This window comes from Lepidochelys kempii, chromosome 2 (assembly GCF_965140285.1).
Source record: "Lepidochelys kempii isolate rLepKem1 chromosome 2, rLepKem1.hap1, whole genome shotgun sequence".
NCBI lineage: Eukaryota > Metazoa > Chordata > Testudines > Cheloniidae > Lepidochelys > Lepidochelys kempii.
In genome coordinates, this window is record NC_136381.1 from 122,702,801 (window position 1) to 122,725,013 (window position 22,213).

The window sequence follows — 22,213 nt, forward strand, 5'->3', positions numbered from 1 at the left end:
TGCAAATTACCATGCTCTTATGATGAAATACAGTCACACTACTCCAAGTTCACTAGGTTTATTGAATGCCTTCTGGCCGAACATTGCAAACAGATCCAGGCCATAATAGCCGAAGGTTAGTTCTGGCTAAAACATCATTACAGGCCTCCCTAGAAGCAACTGACACTGCAGTGTATTCCATCTCCATGGCAATCATGGGCATCCTGGCTCTAGGATCTCTAGGGAGCACCAAAATACTGTCCAGAACCTCCCCTTTTCTGAAAGTCTTTGCTGATACCACCAATGAAACATTGCACATATTAAAGGACTCCTGGCCTACTTTGCAATAGTATGAGATCTTTATGCTTGTAATTAAACAAAGATATAGTAGATCCCAGATGGCTGAGAGACCCCACCCTGTCCAGTTGTCTGGTTTCCAGAGACCTACTGAGCTGCCTCAAAAGAAGAAAACAAGGTTTCAGAGAGATACCACCCACTATATTCACTTTGACTACTCAACAATCATAATCAAAATATCAGTTTTGATGGTTTGGTCAAGGGTCTGGAACAACCTCGCTTCTTGGTTCCCCAGCTGCACCATTTTACCTGCCTCTCTCCCTTTGAGGACTTTTCTCCCACTTTCAGTCTTCATGGGAAAAGATTACATCCAACTAATGAGTGTTAGAGGTTATAAAATTGGATTATTCCATTTTACCTGCCTTCCCTGCCCTTCTTTGGTGACCCCTCTCAATTCTGAAATTTAGCCCAGAAAAAGGACACTATCACAAGAACTACATATAATTGGCTATATTTTATTTATGGAGGAGGAGAAAAAACCTAATCTGGAAATTTACAGGTTTAATGAAGGAACAGAGAAAGTAAAAACTAGAAAAAAAATTCTGAGAGAGGAAAAAAAAGAATAACTAACTTTACTAGAAAAAAAGAATAACCCCTATTGGAAAAAAAGTAGAAATAAAATAATGTATTAACTTGAAATATATGATAACACCAATTAACCTCCTATCTTCATGATGGTGGCTGACTAATGTGGTAATTATGCCTGGTGGGTGTTAGTTATCTTATGGTAACTACTTTCTAGTTTAACAGTTACAGTTCAAGACTAAATCTGAGAGTTTTGAATTTAATGCCAACAGCATCTAGTCATCACTTTTTCTTCTTCTACAAACTACTCTGCACATGTGCACACACAAGTAATTACTTGTATTTTCTTTTCAGGAATATCATAGAATACAAAGGCAGCTGGGGAGTATCTCATACTCATGTTCCAACAGAATCTAGACCAGGACATGTGGCACTGATAGCTGGATTTTATGAAGATGTCAGTGCAGTTGCTAAAGGTATGCAAGCCCCAGGATTCCAACAAATTTGACGTCATCCTCCAAATAAGATCTTTTGGTGCTATAGTAAGGTAAAAAATTGATCACTAAATGTTTACATCGGGGTGGACAAACTTTTTGGCCCGAGGGCCATGTCGTTGCAAAACTGTATGGAGGGCCAGGTAGGGAAGGCTCTGCCTCCCCAAACAGCCTGGCTTCTACCCCCTATTTGCCCCCTCCCACTTCCTGCCCCTCTGACTGCCCCATCCAGCGACCCCTGCTCCTTTTCCCCTGACCACCCCCTCCCGGGACCTGCCACCCCAAACTGCTCCCCCGGGACCCCACCCCCATCCAACCCCCCTGCTCCCTGTCCCCTGACTGCCCCACCCCCTTTCCACCCCCTACCCCTGACAAGCCCCCCAGGACTCCCATGCCTATCCAACGCCCTCTGTCCCCTGACCCCCCCCCCCCCAGAATCTCCATCCCATCCAACCGCCCCCTGCTCCCTGTCCCCTGACTCCCCCCTGGAACTCCCTGCCCCTTATCCAACCCCGCTCCCTGCCCTCTTCCCATGCTTCTCAGAGCAGCAGGAGCTCTCAGCCCCACTGCCTAGCCAGAGCCAGCCATGTCTCCACGCTGCCCAAAAGGAGTAGCGGGCCAGAGCACTGGCGGCATGGCTATGTGAAGCTGCGGGGATGGGGGGACAGCAGGGGAGGGGCCGGGGGCTAGCCTCCCTGGCCGGGAGCTAAAGGGCCGGGCAGGACGGTCCCATGGGCCAGATGTGGCCCGTGGGCCGTAGTCTGCATAATAGACTGAAAAACATGAATTTGTTTTTTAAGAATTTTCCACTATTAATATTTGTGAAAATAGGATTTGTATATTTTTATTCCTGCTTTAGGGTTAATTATTGTACTGGAGAGCTTTTTAAAGAATTAAAATTCAAATACAAAGACAGAAGTGATATGTGATCAGCCTATAACTAAGTATGATTTGGCTTTTCCAGTACGAGAGCAAAGCATAGATGTCATTCCTGAGACCTGGCTTTTGGGAGTGCTAACTGAGCTCCTCAGATAGAGATGACTTAGTGGACTCATCACTGCTGTAACACTTATCACTAATCTGTTCCACCACAAAGTGGCTCCTTCTAGATTCAGTGGTGATGTGTCTCACAGGGAGAAATTTACTCACTAGAAATCTAGAGATTGGGGCCAGAGGTCAAGGGACAGGAACACAGAATATGGGAGGCCGCTGGCCCTCAAGGCGAGCCAGATGGCAAACCTATTATAAAGACTGGTCTTTTAAAAATTATTATTTATTTATTCGTTTGAACCTTTGCCTAAATAAAATTAGTTGATGGTCTTAGTCCTGATCCTAATGAATGGGTGTCCTTATTCACAACTGGCCAAGTTTGGATGCAGTCTCAGCAGAAAGGCCAATCATTGAATGGACATGGTGAATAAACTTGTCCATCCAGAACAGAGTTGAGGTACATTGGCAGGATAGCAAGGGTTAAGCATGAGCTTCCTCTGACTGCTTTACATGTACTGAGTGCTAAATTACATGTACTGAGGGCTTCAGTCTTCAAGGCTATCAGTCTAGCTCTTTTGACAAGAGCTGTGTTTTTTTACTTTATAAAAATAAGAGCTGAGGGTATGGGTGCGGAAATCCCAATTATGTCTCCCCAGATTGGTGGAGATGAGATATACCAAAAAGACAAATAATATTTAGTTTCTAGTGTCAGAGGAGCACAAACTGCTTCATTCCTTAATTCTTTCCTGTGTCCCTTTGATTGTGTCACAGACATTTATAGAAGCTAGAAATAAATAAGGCTACTATTAATTTTTGAGTGCTGGCAGTGTTTTTTCAATGCTGTTCAAAAGAGAGTTTTGTAATCCATCCCTATTGGGCCGACGTGGGATTTATCCCCAAAGTATATATTGCAGAGCTTTCACTTTGTACTTCCATAGTTACGTAGATAGACCAATACACAGCTGTGCAAATCAAGCTCATTCATATAACTATAAAACAACTAGATTATGTTTTATTTATTTATTTATTCTTTTAAATTTATTAGAAGATGGTAATTTAACTAACAAGCATCCAGCCAGTGCTCTAAGTGCCCTGACAATTTTTAAAATTAATCTCCAGTCATTAACTCATATAACAAATAGATTGCTTGTTCCATTAAAGGTGAATGAAATTACGCACAGCCTCTTAGTGCTCCAACAGGAGGTAACCCCTCTCCTTTCTCCCTCAATTCCCTCTCTCTCTTTAAATGCCTGGGCAACAAATGAACCTTACAGCATGACTGGAAAACTATCAGATATTCACGTTATTCTCCAGTCTTATAGGTAGTACTTGAACTCTAAACCTGGTGGAATCTTTGTACTACACATGGAGAAGACCAAACTTTCAATCACTTATAACTCTCTTATTAATACAGGTATTAGCCTGGAGGTTACTCTTCCATGGGTACTAGTAAAGTTCAACCAATTTTGAATTATGCATGCACAAAATAAAGTCTTTAAATTATCTTACTTTGGAAAAAAAATAAGTAATTTTGTTTGTCATCCTTGCTTAATGGAAAAAAGAGTGGACAGTTTTTGCTTAAACTTACTAAAACCATTGACACGAGATCAACTGTGAAGATCATCAGCCAAAAAAGGTTTTTTCCCCCCAGAGTTATGAGCATAAGCAAATGGGGTTAAAATGGAAGTCAAATGTAATCTTAACTCTAGCATTTACTATTAAATATTATAATAAAAACTTAAAAAATGTTCTCTATTTTTAGTACTATTAATCTTTAGACAGTGGGCCAGATCAGGCTTTCTGTTACACCTGAACAACCCTTTAACATTAATGTTTGTTTTGACAGGATGGAAGGAGAACCCAGTAGAATTTGATTCAGTTTTCAATGAAAGTAAATATACTTGGAGCTGGGGAAGTCCAGATATTTTACCTATGTTTGCTAAAGGTAAGCTTAAATTTGTGCACATTATTAGCTGATAAACACTACATTGGTGGTTATGATGTGGTTTAAAAGACTAGTCAGAGAGGTATTTGCAGGATTTACCAGCAGCTAGCATTTCTGTAGGGCTTTGTTTGTTTGTATTATAAATTACATTTTACATACAAATTATAAAAAAAAAAACCTTACTGAAATACTACATAGAGGAGTAGGATAAGTCCTGGTCTTTTGCAATAGGTAAATCAAATTCTCCAGCAATGCCTTATGGTGGTTGTGACTTTATTAACACAGAGAATGCTAACACGTCTTTTCTAGCAAGAAGCCTGTTAATTTGGGAGTGGGGTGGAAAAATTCCTCATCACCAACCAGAAAAGAAAACAAGCTTTAAATAGAGCATAACTTCTCACTACTGTTTATGGTGTATTCTGATGCTTTCCTAATCTTATCTATCCTTGGATATGCCATGCAAGGGAAAGAAGCAGTAACCAACTCTGTGCTGAATGAGTACCGAGGCTATTCTCTATGTGTGCAGCTGTTTGTTTGTTTTTTTTAATTGCCCCAAAGAGGATGGAGGATTTGTTTCCTCCCACATCCACACCAGCTGATAAAGTGTTGGGCTTATCTGGGGAGCAGGCTGCACCACCCCAAATCAAGATCTTCCTGGCTTCACACTTTCTCCAGTGTAGGGCTGTGCCGAAATAGTGCAATTTAGCCCCAACTGTAGTTTCTTAGGTCCAGTGTGTGTGATATTAAAATTGCATATACTGTTGCAATTCTGAAACTTCTGTAATTTAAAAATTACTGTTAAATTTGACATAGCTATGACTTTCATTAAGAAACTGAGTTTTCCTCATTTTGTTGTTCCTGTGCCTGTTGTACATGTTAAATGGAGATGGGATTTACTAAACGTTTTCTCACTCCTATTTTAGATTACTAAAATATAAGTGGGAATACAGTATATGGAAATGCAAACATGGAGTGTTGTGATGCTATCTTTGAGCTCAGAATTAGATTACTAGTGCTGATCTCTCAATCCCTGGGTTGGTAAAGGCTGGGAGTACACAGGAAGCAATGTGCTTGGTCCTAGATATTGTTTGCATTTCAATATACTGTATTCCCACTTATATTTTAGTCATCTAAAATAGGAGTGAGAAAACGTATAGTAAATCCCATCTCCCAATGTGCAGACATGTCAGCCAATTAAGGGACTTCTAAAGGAAATTCTGTCCGGTCCTGATCAGAAGGATGGTGGCTATGCTCTGGGGACTTAGAGTAGGGTATATAAACAGGGGACAAATTGGGGATCCTAGAGACTGTGAAAAGGATGTGGAGGAACCCCCCCAGCCCTGCAAGAAGAATGTACGTTCTACTGTTGTAGCTAAATTTGAAATCCATGAACCAGAATAATATGATAAACTCCAGGACTTCCTCCCCCTAGATAATTTTAGAATTGAGAGAATTGTTTTAAATATATTTAATGATGACAGTAACTGTACTTTGCCTGAACCCCATTATTTTCAGTGATTGGATTAAGAGAGAATAATTTGTTCCCCCCCCCCGCTCCTTTTTTCCATTTCTGCGTTAATCTAAAAACAGTTTTATGATTAGCTGTAAAATATCTCTTCTGGGTAATCTATCTTTCCCAGGACCTCTGCTTGAAGCTTGGGTTTGCGGGGGATGGGAAGAGAATGTGGCATCCAGCCCACTGGCAGATTGTTTACATTTTTGCAGCCATGTGTTCTTGGGAAAGGATTTGTGGAATTCAGTTTTAGTGTACTGTGCTATCTTTCACTAGCTTTGTTTGAGAAAGTAGGTAAATGGCTAATTACCACACCACTTGAGAAACTTGTGGTACAATCTGACATTGAAGTAATTAAGAAGCATATACAACTCTGGAACATGGATTGAAATAAGTAGTTTCTAAGGAGGAGTTAAATTCACCTTTATATATTAGTGGAGGTATTTATTTTCGCTTACTATAAAGGTTTGTTTTATATGCTAACAATATAAAATAACAAACTATGGTCCTTTATACCAATGGTTCTCAAAGCCGATCTGCTGCTTGTTCAGGGAAAGGCCCTGGTGGGCCGGACTGGTCTGTTTACCTGCCACGTCTGCAGGTTCGGCTGATCGCGGCTCCCAGTGGCCACGGTTCGCTGCTCCAGGCCAATGGGAACTAGGGGTTGCAGTGGCGCAATGGGTTAGCGCAAAGTACTTATAGAGCAGTGTTGTGTAGATTGATGCTGCAATTGTGAGTTCAAACCTCACCTGGAGCACCCGGTTTCTTTGGGGGGAGGGATAGCTCAGTGGTATGAGCATTGGCCTGCTAAACCTAGGGTTGTGAGTTCAATCCTTGAGGGGGCTATTTAGGGATCTGGGGCAAAAATTGGGGATTGGTCCTGCTTTGAGCATAGGGGTTGGACTAGATGACCTCCTGAGGTCCCTTCCAACCCTGATATTCTATGATTCTAACCACTGCTTTATACCAGTTGTTGACCGCTTTATAGCTAAGTAGTCAGAACACTCACATGAAAAGCCTGCTGTCTGATAATCATCAATGAGTAAAATTATAGTTTCCATAATTGAATTAGTTATCCTTGACTTTTTCAAACATTTGAATAAATCATCCAAATTTCAATGTAACTTCTACACAACGGTTGTATATTCCAGTCTAAGCTAACCAGGAGAAAAATACTAGCTAGCATGGCTCTATCTGAAACAATGCTTAAATATAGTTTCTCAGGACAGTTCCTTGTCTTGTCAGAAAAGTCTATTAGAGTAAAGGATTTATTATATGTTTCAGTAGAGAAACCTAAAACATAATAGATTCTTTGTCCCCAACTAAAATAATGGGGTTTAATTGTTGTTTTTCTTAAATACCAAAATACTGATCCTTAGAAATCTGATTTTCTGAAAGATTTTTGACCAAGGTGATTTAGTCTTTTATTTTCCATTGGTCACAGTAGCAGTTCCATACTTTAATGTACAATATATTTGCAGATAGATTTTAATTCTGCTTAAACTGTATCTCTTTCTTTAATGAATGCATTTAGTCTTTGAATTTAACACTAATTTTTCAGAGGATAATTGAAGTTTCTAAAATATTTTAGTGTCAAATATATATTAATTTTTGCCAAGGAAAGATTTTAAAAATGGTCCGTTTTAAATTTGGCCTTGAAACTAGCTAAACCACCATAGTCCTCGTGAGCCCCAAACTTCAAGTTCACCCATTTTCAGTACATATCAGTCACAGACCACTTTTCAAATTTTGGACTTAAATAGAAAAAGAGTTTTTTCCCCCCCAGTCCATCATTACTGCTTTAGCCAAGAAAACCCAACTGCTCAGGTCCATCAGCTACTTTTGTTAGCAGATGCCAGCTGCTCTCTGCTGCCCAGGCTCCCTTGGTTCACATTCCATCACAGACAGCCTTTCTTCCTGTAGAGGGGTTTGGCTGGGACTCGTCCCTCTCCGGGGCGGCGGAGAACCACACCACCTTGGTACTTCCTTCCAGTTGTTGATGGGGAATCTCGCCGTGGCAGCAGTAGAGGCAAACACAAACAGTTATTCACGCCTGGCCTGCAGTCGGCGGGTAGTAGTGAGTCAGTGGCTCACGCCCTCAGGCAGAGGCTGAGCAAACAGTTATACTTGGCAGGCCCAGGCCCTGTGTCAGGGCAGGGCAGCAGAGTGTCAATGGCTCAGGCCCTTAGACAGGTACTGAGCAAAGGCAGGTGAACAACCAGCCCAGGGACTTGGGAGAGGGGGAGACTGCCACCTGCGAGTTGCGTGGCAGGGGGACGCAGGCCCTCCCACTCCACTGTGTCCCAGCCTGGGGCCCTAGCAGTGGCAGAAGACCCACTGCTGCATCAGTGGGGATCCTGGCTGCAACACCCTGACATAGGCTCTGGAGTGCTGCAGCCAAGCTAGGGTAGGCTGTCCCCGGGCTACTTTCTAACTCCCCCTCTAGAGGTACCTGGGTCTGGATGGTGTCCTCCGGGGGAGGGGTCAAGCACCATGGGCTCCTCTGGGTAACTGGCGAGGGGTAGGCTTGGCAGCTCCTCTGGGTAACTGGCGAGGGGTAGGCTTGGCAGCTCCTCCAGGCTCTAGTCAGCGTCTGGCGTTGGTTGGGTAGGCCAGACTTCGGGTCCGCCACCAGTTGCCAGGGTCTCCCAACCGGGAGCTAGGCTGCAGGCGTCTGGCCTCTCTGGCGGCTGCTCCTCTAGTGAGCTCTGGGGTTGTGCTTTTATACTTCCTGTCCTGCGCCTTGACCTCTGGGGGGTGGGTGCAGGATTCGCTGGCTACATCCACTTTGGTGTCCGGAGAGGCTCATCCTTCTCTGGGGTGGCGGGAACCACACCACCTCACTACAGTTCCTAACTGCCTTTTGCCTTCATCCTTTCTGTGCCTCCTCCCTACGAGTTCCTCACTCCTGGGCGCATACTAAAGTTTACTATTGTGAGTCCCCCTCTGACATAGATGTTAGAGTGGTGCTTCCACTGGTGAACCATGGGGAATTGGTCAGACAGAGAAACTGCCGCAGTAGCAGAGCTAGGAGCTCTACTTTTCAGGAGACATAATGTTATATTTGGCTTTGTCCATGCTTAGGTAGGTCTGCAATAATATGTGAACAACTCATTGGAGCCTTGATGGAGACTAGATGAGGCTAAGAATTCTAATGCTGCTAACTAGAACTATGGTTGTGGGGTTCAGAGATACAGACAGGCCGCATGTGGGGCATCCTCAGCAAACACTGTTGTTCAAAAGTTCCAAGTTGCATCACTGACACAAAATCCATGAAAGCAAGCACCTCAAAGGAGCATACTTATTATGTGAGTAACTGCTCTTTTTTTCTTGAAGGGTCCTACCCTTTGCCGGTTCACATATAGCATGCCTGACATACTGTTTTAACAGCATGTTATGCCTAATGAATCTGCTATTAATGACTAGCGGAACCAGATACACAGTTCTCAGCTTGAAGACTGACATGCATCACCCTCTAAGATGCTGACCTTGCATATCCCTTCTGCACTCTTTGAATATGACTCTGGTCCCTACCATGAGGTTGCAATCTGTTGGTGAGAAGACACATCAGACAGAGAAATCTGATGTGGGAGGTGCTGATATCTGCCACCTCCTCTCCTCCGGCAGTATAGAGGGAAAAGGAGGCTTTCCCTCTCCTGTCAGTTCTGTCTCCAAAGATAGATACTTAATACACAGTAGAAAGAAAAGGAGTACTTGTGGCACGTTAGAGACTAACCAATTTATTTGAGCATGAGCTTTCGTGAGCTACAGCTCACTTCATCGGATGCATACCGTGGAAACTGCAGTAGACATTATATACACACAGAGACCATGAAACAATACCCCCTACCACCCCACTGTCCTGCTGGTAATAGCTTATCTAAAGTGATCATCAAGTTGGGCCATTTCCAGCACAAATCCAGGTTTTCTCACCCTCCGCCCCGCCCCCGCCAAAACTCACTCTCCTGCTGGTAATAGCTTATCCAAAGTGACCACTCTCCCTACAATGTGCATGATAATCAAGGTGAGCCATTTCCTGCATAAATCCAGGTTTTCTCACCCCCCCACCCCCATACACACACAAACTCACTCTCCTGCTGGTAATAGCTCATCCAAAGTGACCACTCTCCCTACAATGTGCATGGTAATCAAGGTGGGTCATTTCCAGCACAGATCCAGGCTTTCTCACCCCACACCCCCCCCCGGCCCCCCGGGAACACACACACACACACACACACACAAACTCACTCTCCTGCTGGCAATAGCTCATCCAAACTGACCACTCTCCAAGTTTAACCAGAACGTCTGGGGGGGGGGGGGTAGGAAAAAGCAAGGGGAAATAGGCTACCTTGCATAATGACTTAGCCACTCCCAGTCTCTATTTAAGCCTAAATTAATAGTATCCAATTTGCAAATGAATTCCAATTCAGCAGTTTCTCGCTGGAGTCTGGATTTGAAGTTTTTTTGTTGTAAGATAGCGATCTTCATGTCGGTGATTGCGTGACCAGAGAGATTGAAGTGTTCTCCGACTGGTTTATGAATGTTATAATTCTTGACATCTGATTTGTGTCCATTTATTCTTTTACGTAGAGACTGTCCAGTTTGACCAATGTAAATGGCAGAGGGGCATTGCTGGCACATGATGGCATATATCACATTGGTGGATGTGCAGGTGAACGAGCCTCTGATAGTGTGGCTGATGTTATTAGGCCCTGTGATGATGTCCCCTGAATAGATATGTGGGCACAGTTGGCAACGGGCTTTGTTGCAAGGATAGGTTCCTGGGCTAGTGGTTCTGTTGTGTGGTATGTGGTTGTTGGTGAGTATTTGCTTCAGGTTGCAGGGCTGTCTGTAGGCAAGGACTGGCCTGTCTCCCAAGATTTGTGAGAGTGTTGGGTCATCTTTCAGGATAGGTTGTAGATCCTTAATAATGCGTTGGAGGGGTTTTAGTTGGGGGCTGAAGGTGACGGCTAGTGGCGTTCTGTTGTTTTCTTTGTTAGGCCTGTCCTGTAGTAGGTGACTTCTGGGAACTCTTCTGGCTCTGTCAATCTGTTTCTTCATTTCCGCAGGTGGGTATTGTAGTTGTAAGAATGCTTGATAGAGATCTTGTAGGTGTTTGTCTCTGTCTGAGGGGTTGGAACAAATGCGGTTGTATCGCAGAGCTTGGCTGTAGACGATGGATCGTGTGGTGTGGTCAGGGTGAAAGCTGGAGGGATGTAGGTAGGAATAGCGGTCAGTAGGTTTCCGGTATGGGGTGGTGTTTATGTGACCATTGTTTATTAGCACTGTAGTGTCTAGGAAGTGGATCTCTTGTGTGGACTGGACCAGGCTGAGGTTGATGGTGGGATGGAAATTGTTGAAATCATGGTGGAATTCCTCAAGGGCTTCTTTTCCATGGGTCCAGATGATGATGTCATCAATATAGCGCAAGTAGAGTAGGGGCTTTAGGGGACGAGAGCTGAGGAAGCGTTGTTCTAAATCAGCCATAAAAATGTTGGCATACTGTGGGGCCATGCGGGTACCCATAGCAGTGCCGCTGATCTGAAGGTATACATTGTCCCCAAATGTAAAATAGTTATGGGTAAGGACAAAGTCACAAAGTTCAGCCACCAGGTTAGCCGTGACATTATCGGGGATAGTGTTCTTGACGGCTTGTAGTCCATCTTTGTGTGGAATGTTGGTGTAGAGGGCTTCTACATCCATAGTGGCCAGGATGGTGTTATCAGGAAGATCGCCGATGGATACACAGTAGATATTTTTCATATCTCTTTTGAAATGTCATAATATAATCTAAAATGCAGTGAAGTGTTTCAAAATTTTCCATAGAAGGACCCATTGCACCCTCTGTTATTTTTTTTACATTAATACAAATTCTTCATCCAGGTAGAAATTAGGGTGGGGAATGGTAGGAGTGTACCCCTAATCAGCCCATACACTGCATACTTAATTTTGGTTTCCCGGCTCTGGCACATCTCAGGGACAGGAATTTGTTTCAGACTGATCCCCAATTTCTTCTCCTTGTTGTATCCCATCACCAGAAGATGGTATAACAATGCATCATCCTATGATATCAACAAGGCCAGTTGCAATAGCCACCAAAGCTGATGAGCTCTGCCTCCTTTTTTGGTATACTTTATCCACTCAGATCAACTCCATTGACAGTAATAAACAGATTTTTAAAAGTGCCTTGGAGGATTCTACTCACTATTCTGACAGCAAGTCAGCAAACTATAGTATGTGTTCCGGATTTTTAAATAAACCCCATTGTAAAACAGGGATGACACATGAAGGGCTACATCTTTCAGGTTCCTGTCCTAAAATCCTTTAATGGTATTGAAGTTTTTGTAACACTTCAGCTAGGCTTTAGTATAATCCAGGTAAATGTTTGCTCTTGAGCTTGGTATGTTAGTTCACCCACAAGCCTGGAAATTGCACTATATAATTGAACAACCAACAAATCAGTTGGATTCTATGTTGCTATGAACTGACAGAAAAACATTTCCCTGTTGGGAGTTTATACAGAAATAATAGAAATAGCCTTGCTTGGAGCCCTGTGACTTCAACAGCTCAGCCAGACTGCAGAATTTGTATAAGTTCCACCTGATTTCAGATCTCATCAGGACTTCAGAAATTCAGTACTTTGATGTGTTTTCTCTTTTCTCTGTTTCACAAGACAGCATGATATAGTCTTTAATGTGTACAAAATGAGATTGTCTTGTCCAGATACTATATTTTTCCACGTCAGTAGGACACGTTGTTGCACGTTTGCATTTTTCTGAAAATTCTCATTCATTAAAGTGACGCCTGCCTTTATACATCAGACCTAATTTTTAAAGATATAGACTTTGAAGATTGTGCAGGTCTCAATCCATTCCTAAATTATTCTTGCATATTACAGTAATGTGGTTGCCCTCCTGAGCTGATTGGAAGTAACTAATTTGCATCTTACCTTGAGTTTTCTTTACTCATTTTTTTTTCTGTTTAAATCTGAGTGTCGTTACTTCGTTTATTAAAGTCTCGATGATATGGCATTTCTCACTTGGTTTCACATTAGGTTTAATATCTGGAAGTTAGAAGTCTTAGTTTTTCAAAGTTAGAGGTAAAGATTTTTTATATTTGATTTTTGCATCTTTGATCACCAATTCCAGACTAATGATCTGCACTTTGACCTCTTGACCACCATGTTGCAATATCTGTGGTAAAATGGCATTTTAGTGGCCTTTGGGTATATCTTTTCTTAATCTTTTCTTAATTTCCAGTTATTAATCTGTGTCAGAGTGATAGAACCAGTACAGTAGAATCTCTTTGATCTGAAAATCTAAGTTCAAATACAGCATCAAGCATTTATTACTTATGTGAAAAAGTCGTCCTCTTCGGGGCTGTCTAGATGGGGTGCTCCGGAAAATTAATCCAAATTAACTAAAGATGTGAATTTGAAGTGGATTAATTAACTGCATTAAACCCTGTGTGGACACACACTCATTCAGAAGTAAAATGTCCTTAATTCTATTTAGTGTAATTCACTTCCTTAGTCTCCTGGAGTTGGGAATCATATCCCCATCTCTGACATTGATATTATCGATACACTGGCTGATAAGAGAATAGTTATACAACTCAAGAAACAATAGAACATAAAATGAGGAGAGAATTAAGATTATTCAAGAGGCATCTCTTCTTTCTAATCTCTTTTCTTGTCCTTGTATGGGTTTATCAATATTTTGCTCCCTCATGTCCTGTATTTTAACATGTAATCTATATATTTTTTTATTAAGGAAACAGAAGTTTAATTTTCTTGCTTCTACCCAATATTGCATCTGTATTGTTGTTTTTGCAGGTGCCAGTGGGGATCACGTTTATACATACTGTTACACTGCAGAAAAGGAAGACTTTGGAGCACAAGATGCAACTAAACTAGACACTTGGGTTTTTGACCATGTTAAGGTGAATAAATATTTCGTTTTATATCACTTATGCATTATAGACACAGGTTGCAACTGGGCAATAGAAAAAAATACTTACCTCTGGGTTTGTAATAAGGTCTTAGGTTTCATGTCTGACCTGGAATTTGGAGATAATTAATATACAGTACTGGTTCCTTGAACCAAATACTACCACTGTTACAATTGATAGTAGTAAAATATTTATTGTTTGAACCCTACTAAAAGTGTTTTTGAACACTCTCCACTTCACTCTTTCATACCAAGGTTTGCTTGTTCTTCCATAGAAAATGTTTTAAGCTGTTGAATGACTTCCTAAAATAAAGCCATAATTTTTAAAAGCAATCTGGGACCCATTACTGAGAACTTCTATCAACTTTGTGAAGGATCTGTGGTTGTGGTTTGTATTTTATTTTAGGGTATCATATCCATACTAAAGCATTTTGGTGTGGGAGAGACAGGAAATTCTGATCTCTTTGCTAATACTATTAGGGTTCTTTTTATCCAGCATAAGTGTGTAGTGTCATTCATCATAGTATCATGAGGTATCCACTCATACATATTTTAATATACTAGTGGAGATATCTGTTCAAGGGATAGGCATATTTTGAATTCCCCAATTATCATGACATCAAAGCTACAGTCTAGACTATGATATGTCAGTTTCTGCTTGAGGAAAAACAAGAGCAAAATGCTATGACATTAGTTCATTTTAACAAAGCTCGAATTATCTTTACAACTTTCTGATGCAATAACATTATTTTCTTCTCAAAATATTCAATGTTGAACTTTATATATAGGGGCAAAAAGTATTAGTATTCCTCAGGTGGTCATCCAGTTTCAGAGATGGAAAACTATTAGAACTAATCTACAAAGTCAATAATAAAAGTCAGCCACAATTTAACGTCTTAAAAATACACTCTAACTTACGGTCATACTTAGTTGATCTTGTGTGGTTTAATGTAGATATTTAAGGATACTTGTGAGCCTTCATTGTAAATAATGTAGTTGTAATTCCCCCTAGGGTGGCCTTCTTCTGCTGGTTGGTGTAGAGGGAAGGTAATACTATGAGCTCACACTGCCCCTCCTTTCTGTCTTTGGGGAAATCTAGAGTGAGTGATGCTAGGCACTCCAGTCCGTGGGCGCGCACACAGTGCAATGACTTGTGTCATTTCCAATCTCCATGACCTAGTCTAAACACACAAGTGAACTGGTTTAACTTAAGGTGTGATAATTTTTAAATGATTTAGTTAAATTGTTGTACCTTTGTCTTTGGAGACTCTTAAATTGGCTTATATCAGTTTAGCTTGCCATGTAAATTTACTGTTATAACTATTTTCAAGCCCCTCTCTCGTCGACTTACTTTACTCTTCTCATCGGGGGTAGAGCACAGGGGTCGACTGGAGAATGATCTGCTGTCGATTTGGTGGGTCTTCACTAGACTCGCTCAATCGACTGTCGGTGGATCAATCTCTGAGCATCTATCCCGGCTGTAGTGTAGATGCAGCCTCAGTGTTTTTAAAAACTGGCTTTAGATAAAGCACTAGAATGTAAGACTGCTCCTTGCAGTAAACTCTGACAAGGGTGATGGACTAAATGACAGAGTAGATCTATAACTTCTGCGTTTCCTAGTGCGTATCTACAGTATATCTTTTGTAATGACAGGTGACACACAACCTTAAACTACTGAAAATGCAGGAGTGATTCTAACTGATCATTCAAATATTCAACACATTTTACACGATAATGAGGTATCTGCCTATTTCACGGTGGGTGGATTAATTTATTTCCATTGTTCACATCACTTTCCTGAATACTTAACAGATGGGTATTTCAATGTAAATTCATTCATTGTAGGTTAAAGTTAAATTAATCACTTAATCCCTTTTCTGTTCTCCTTAATTAGAAGAATTTTTACTTTTTCTGATCACCAGCTGATTTAATTTTTAAAAAAGAAAAGCATATTACAAGTCTACAGTATTCTGGCTCTCAAATGAAAACATTGATAGGAAAAATCAATGAAGAAATTATCAAAGTTTCAATTAGAAATTCATTAATTTAGAAAAACTTGAGAAACTTTAATAGAGTTATGGTGCTTGAAATTTTACATTCTATATTAAACAGGCATCTACACCCTTTCAACAAAATCCACGTAGTTATGACTTATGGGAAGTTCTGTTACTGTCATAGTTTTACTATCCATTTGATAACATTATATATTTTATTAATATGTACAACTAATGTATTAATAAATCATTCGGAAGCTGAACCAGAATTTAAAATTCTTACCCACTTTTTTGCAAAATTGTGAAATGTTAACTGTTGCCTATCTCTGTTGTAACACACCTGTATGTAACCCTGCACTGATTTCGGACTATGCAATGTCATGTAATATATGCACAAAGCCAGATGGAGTGCCCACCGCAGAACTTGTAAAATAAGTCTTTCTTCCTGCTCCTATTACACTTCATTATTACCACACTCAACACACTTTCCCTTCTCTTACTTATGCATGCATGTGAAAATTTAAATCTGAAAAATTAACACTTCTTCAAAACTGTATGGCTCCTCTTCTCTGACCTGTTCCATATTATTAGATTGATTGATTGAATGTCAATGAGGTGACTGCCAAGTTGCAGAAAGGAGTGTCCAGAAAATTGTTGGTAACTGTTTTTCATTATAAACCAGTATTTGCTGGTGTCTTTCCCCCCACCCCTCCACCCCCATCAGACTTTCACTGACTATCAGAATAAATTACTACATGGACATCTTGAACTTTGGATGTTTAAAAGCTCACTGGCACTGTTTGCTGACTAGGTCAAATCTCAGCACAATGTAAAAGAATAAATGGACACAAATCAGACGTCAAGAATTATAACGTTCATAAACCAGTCGGAGAACACTTCAATCTCTCTGGTCACGCGATTACAGACATGAAAGTTGCGATATTACAACAGAAAAACTTCAAATCCAGACTCCAGCGAGAGACTGCTGAATTGGAATTCATTTGCAAATTGGATACAATTAACTTAGGCTTGAATAGAGACTCGGAGTGGCTAAGTCTGGCTTTAAGATTAAACTCGATAAGTTTATGGAGGAGATGATATGATGGGATAATATGGTTTTGATAATTAAATATTCATGGTAAATAGGCCCAATGGCCTGTGATGGGTTATTAGATGGGATAAGATCTGAGTTACCCAGGAAAAAATTTTCTGTAGTATCTGGCTGATGAATCTTGCCCATATGCTCAGGATTTAGCTGATCGCCATATTTGGGGTCGGGAAGGAATTTTCCTCTAGGTCAGATTGGAAGGCCCTGGAGGTTTTTCGCCTTCCTCTGTAGCATGGGGCACGGCTCACTTGCTGGAGGATTCTCTGTTCCTTGAAGTCTTTAAACTACGATTTGAGGACTTCAATAGCACAGATATAGGTGTGAGGTTTCTTTTTTGTAGGAGTGGTGGGTGAAATTCTGTGGCCTGCGTTGTGCAGGAGGTCAGACTAGATGATCATAATGGTCCCTTCTGACCTAAATATCTATGAATCTATGAATTATAGAGGGAAAGTGAGATTTTTAAAATTTAATGTGAACTCATCTAGCAAAAGAGAAAACCACAGCGCTGTATTTCCCTCATTTCAGATGGCATTCTGGCTAATTAGGCCTCAAAAGGATTTGCCTTGAAACGTGATCCACTTTTTAAAAAAAAATGTAATTTCAGGAATTTGAAACTTAAATTTGCCTCATTGATATTTTTTTTTTAAATGTAAAAGCAGGCTTACTCTTTCCTACATTCAAAAATAACACTGGTAGTCCGGCTGTGGTCTGGAAGTCCTTGCAAGAGTTCTGATCCTGCAATCAAAAATGTGCAGGTGGACCCCTGCAAAAATTTGTTTGCAGAAAGCAGTCAAACTGAGCATTCCATCAGTTACAGAGTCCCTATTCAATCTATATTATTGTGTGTTTCATGTTTTAAATACCCAGTGACTTCAATTATAGTTTTCTTGAATAGGGACTTAGAAGCAGACTATATAATAATGCCACTTATATGCAGATTTAAGTGACTGGATGTGATATTCTGGGGACCATCCAGACGAGTAATGGGTTCTGTCACTGCTTGCCCTGTAATCCTGGGTATTTTTATGCTATGCAGCTTTTGTTCAGAGCCCTAACAGCAGTAGCCTGCCTACAAGCACAAGGTCTCACTCTAGCTTCCACCAGCCTTATTTCTGGCTGCCTTGCACTTCAAACCCCTGCCAATTTAAGGGCTTCCAGCAGGGAGCCGGGAGCCTTGGTGCAGCCGGACTGCCTGTGGTGGGAGCCCAGGCAGCAACCCAGTGGGGAGCAGGGAGCCCTGAGGGACCTGGGCAGGCACAATCTGCCTTCCAGTGGGAGCTGAGAGCCCAGGAGGCAGCCTGGCTTAGAGCGGGGAGCCCAGGTAGCAACCAGTTTTGAGCGGGGTGTGGGGTGCCCAGACACCAGCCCACCTGGGAACGGGGAGCCGGGAACCCAAAGGCAGACCAACTTGAAGCCGGGAGACCATGGGGTGACAGCCAGAGCTGTGAGCAGCTTTCTTGTCAATTTCACTGCTCCAGCGTGGACTCCAGCAGCAGGGGGAGATCAGACTCACCACCTCTGGGAGTCACCTCCAGCTTCAGGAAACTCTGTAGCTGCTGTCTTCAGAACACAACTCTGAAGGCAGCAAAAACATGAGGGTGGCAGTGCAGTGTCACTAAGAGGATCACGTTAAAATGGCTGTCCGATTGCATTTCATGTTACTGTAATATGGCTGGCGTAAAACCAGATGGCCATGCCAAGGCTCATTTGTTCTGAGACAGAGTGACTTCCAGCTCATGCCTCAGGAAAGTTTCTGTTCAGACATATGCAAGGCAGATGCATGTTCCACACTCCATACATTTACAAAACACTGTTGCTTTGATTTGGTCTCTGGAGATGAACCATATTTTGGTATGTCGGTCCTGCAAAACCTGTTTCCAAAGTAGTAGAACCCAAATCATCCCACTCCCTAGAATTTTTCTTGTGTTTGGGATGTTACTTGTTTGTGTTTGCATGTAGAATGCAAAAATAATGGTCATCTGACAGCTAACACCAATATTTACTTTAATAATAATGGTCATTTAGGAAAAATCTTAGTTTTCTATTTCTCATTCTTATTTGGGATGCCTGGTTTCCCATTTCATATTAAGAAATAAGTGGAAAGTTACAAAGCAGGAGTTAAACTCAGGGATAGTGTGTGACCACCAATGCAAAAGAAAGAAGGAAAGGATGGCTCACAATCCTACCTGCTATCACTGCTCATAGGGACTGTAAAAGCTTAAGAACTGGAAGATTTCTGCCTGTCTTGCTCTAGATGAGCCCCGGCAGTGAAAATTTTACTGGAATATTATCTTCAGATAAGCAGAATAACACAGTAATTAATTTTCTGTTTCATAGTTTTGCACAATACAACTCCTCTGATATAAACATTAAATAAAATCGGCATTTTAATAGGCTGTGTCTCCTTTTTTTCCATGGTTCTCAGAATAACCCTTTGATGGTTTCTTCCCTATAGAACTTCTTCCAAGCTGCTGGAAGTAATCAAACATTGTTCTCTAAAGTAAATGAAGAAAAAGTGGTTCTATTCCTGCATTTGCTAGGGATAGACACAAATGGACATGCTCATCGGCCAAACTCCAGGTAATTTAACACACTAAATATAACTTGCTTGTTAGCGTTTAACACACAATATTTTTGTCCTAAGTCAACTTTTTCTCTGCAACAATATTTACCAATCTAGATAAAATGCTTGCAGTTTTGATGAGATTGTACAAGGGGCAAAGTTTGAAATTGCCATGAAAAATTAAAATCTAAATTTCTTGAATTTTGTTAGTTTAAAATCTTATAAGGTTACATTAACATAGCAAATTTTCATTAATTTGCATATAACTACAGTAACATATACAAATATATTAGCATAATTGACTGTTCTCAGGCAGCCAAGGACTGAGTGTCACCTTGTTCCTCCCCACCTCCAGCAAGAGGGAGATTTGCTGGCTCCCTGACACCTCCAGTCTGTTAGCACCTAAACAATCTTCTCTGGCTATGCCAGCCCTGTCTTTGCCCTACATATTAACAATAGCTGGTCCCTAAGCCCTTTGAAGCATTCCCCTGTAGTATTCAGCCTCTTATGCACTGAACCCTCTCAGAAATACCGGGTTGCCTATCCCCAAGGGAACAGTACACACCTGCTTGGATGATTCAACTCCAAATCAGGTCCTATTTAACACCAAAGCACTGAAATAGATTTCTAGTGAAAACAATAAGAAGTTTATCATCAAAGGTTAAGATTTAAGAAAGAGAGAGAGTAATGATAATGGAAACAGAAATGTTACATATAAAATAACATATTTTCTAGAGATTAAATTTAAGAAGCTAATCTTCTGTCTAAGGAAGTCTGTCTCACCCAAGTGTCTTTTATAGTGCTTATAACTAGGACAAGTTGGGATCCTGTTTCAATAATGTAATCACACTGTCTTGATTACTTCCTCTAGTGCAGGATAAAGGGATGTCTTTTTGCTTTCCACTTATATTTCCCAAAGTCGTCTGCCCCAGAGACAAGGCAACCCCAGGTGGTTCATTCTCTGATGTGCTCCTTTCCTGTTGACTCCATATGTAAATAAGGCTTTCATTGTGTTGGCTTACAATGCTTAATTTACATTTGACAGGGAGATACACATCTTATCTCCTATCTGGAAGAACCCTGTTTTTCTCTTTGGTTGGTGACAAACTTCAGAATGTATATTTTCAGTACATATACAGCTCCTGAAATAGCATCTGTACGTACATCTTACAACAATATTCATAACCAGTTTGACACCGGCTTTCATTTAAGATCTCACATGATATCTGCTCGGGTAAATGCCATGAAAGTGGTGTGCTAGTTGTAGTGAATTTGTTAGGAGTTGCTGTTATGGAGTTGCCTAGTTGGCATTGAGGGGTTCTTAGGGTCACAGCATATATCTCTTAATTCTAATTATCAAGGGCAGTAGCAAACTTATTAATTATACACCTAATCAAAAGAATACCTGGCAGATTATTTGTTTTTCCTTTTGCCCAAAATGAAGTTCAGAGTCCATCTTAATTCCACAGTAAACAGGAAATCCAGAAATAACAAGTCTGATATTGCAGCCTTATTGTAGGTGAACTGCCAAGTTTTTTGGATGGCAATTGAAAAAAGAAAAAATTTTAAGGCCATACATCATTACAAAAACATTTTGAAACAAAATTTATGACAATCCCATTCATTTTCCTCTTGAGTTCTGTTTCCCTTTTTCACCTGAGACAGTGCAAGGAATTGGGGCTAACCTTTGAAAGGCAAAGCACATGACTGTGAGCCTTCTAAATGGAAGTGTCAGGGCTCCTCTGTCTTTATTTTAAAACGATATACTTTCTAGCCTTTTAGAAAAATGTGAATTGATTGGTTGGTGATAAACTAGTCATTGTGGCTTTCCCCCCTTAAAAATTCCTGATTTATGGCCCACCATCAGACACACAAGGGTGTTTGGGGCCCACAGAATCCAGGCTTATCAAAATCTCAAGACAAGCACTACATCATGAAATCAATTATTGATATGTATAGTAACTTAAAAAAGAGTTTTAAAATTTTCACTTTTAAGTCTACAATTGCTGTGTTAATACATTGGACTCTTTTAAAACTTTTAATCTTTAAAGGTTTGCAGTTCACTTTTAAATTATTGTGACATGGAGACCACTTGCCAAATGTTTTACTGTTCTTTGCAAACTATTATCTCAGATTGGACAAAGGTACTGCACCAAACACATGTCTTGCAGGGTGTTTATCCATAAGGAGTAACATGTAAGGTATCTACAGAAAGCTCGTAACTTATCAAGACTAATAATCATTGTGAGATGTATCTACGGTTATTTGTAACATTCCTCAGATACAATCTGGATTGCTGAATAGCAGTTCTCAGCTCTCCAACCTGGGATGCCTTTTACATTGCTTTACTGGTAAACAGCCACTCTTGGTCAGTTAACACACAGGCTCCAGCATGAAACATGCTTCCAGCTGCACAGTATTGAGTGCTACTAGCTAGCCACTCATGAATTAAACTGCAGAAGAACACCAGCAGATTCTCTAGTCCCAGATTTCCCCCCAGAAATGTGCATCTTGTATTGGCCAGCATCTTGCTGAACAATGCAAGCACATATAAAGTCCGTCATTTCATCAGTGGAAAATTATATGCACCAGCCTTGTTATCCCAAATGGAGTTTCCCACACACTTTAATCACAACTCACTGGTTAGATAAAACAGTGAAACAAGTTTATTAACTACAGAAAGAAAAGAAAAATTTAAAGTGACTACAGTTAATGAGGCATAAAGGTCAGGATTGGTTACAAAAGAAATACAAGATAAAATGCAAGCTAAATGCCTAACTTAACAAGCTAAGTGAA

The 22,213-nt window shown here is 40.8% G+C and overlaps 2 protein-coding genes across 10 annotated transcripts in view; one reads left to right on the plus strand and one right to left on the minus strand.

The window, feature by feature from the left end:
* Positions 1-22,213, plus strand: part of PIGN (phosphatidylinositol glycan anchor biosynthesis class N) — a 169,918-nt gene that overhangs the window by 25,982 nt on the left and 121,723 nt on the right. For all 8 annotated transcript variants that reach the window (XM_073332239.2, XM_073332240.2, XM_073332242.2 and 5 more), the window contains 4 exons: positions 1,216-1,337; positions 4,192-4,290; positions 13,638-13,744; positions 19,310-19,434. In XM_073332239.2, the coding sequence (XP_073188340.1) occupies positions 1,216-1,337; positions 4,192-4,290; positions 13,638-13,744; positions 19,310-19,434 (453 nt within the window). The remainder of the gene's footprint in view (positions 1-1,215; positions 1,338-4,191; positions 4,291-13,637; positions 13,745-19,309; positions 19,435-22,213) is intronic.
* LOC140907079 (uncharacterized) overlaps positions 1-22,213 on the minus strand; it is a 32,232-nt gene that overhangs the window by 9,811 nt on the left and 208 nt on the right. Inside the window, exon 2 of one of the 2 annotated variants that reach the window (XM_073332245.2) lies at positions 10,058-13,861. The exons of the other annotated variant lie outside the window; for it this stretch is intronic. Within the exon in view, the coding sequence (XP_073188346.1) occupies positions 10,148-11,566 (1,419 nt within the window). The 5' untranslated portion in view covers positions 11,567-13,861 and the 3' untranslated portion in view covers positions 10,058-10,147. Of the gene's footprint in view, positions 1-10,057; positions 13,862-22,213 lie in introns of those variants that run through there. 2 annotated transcript variants of the gene reach the window in all.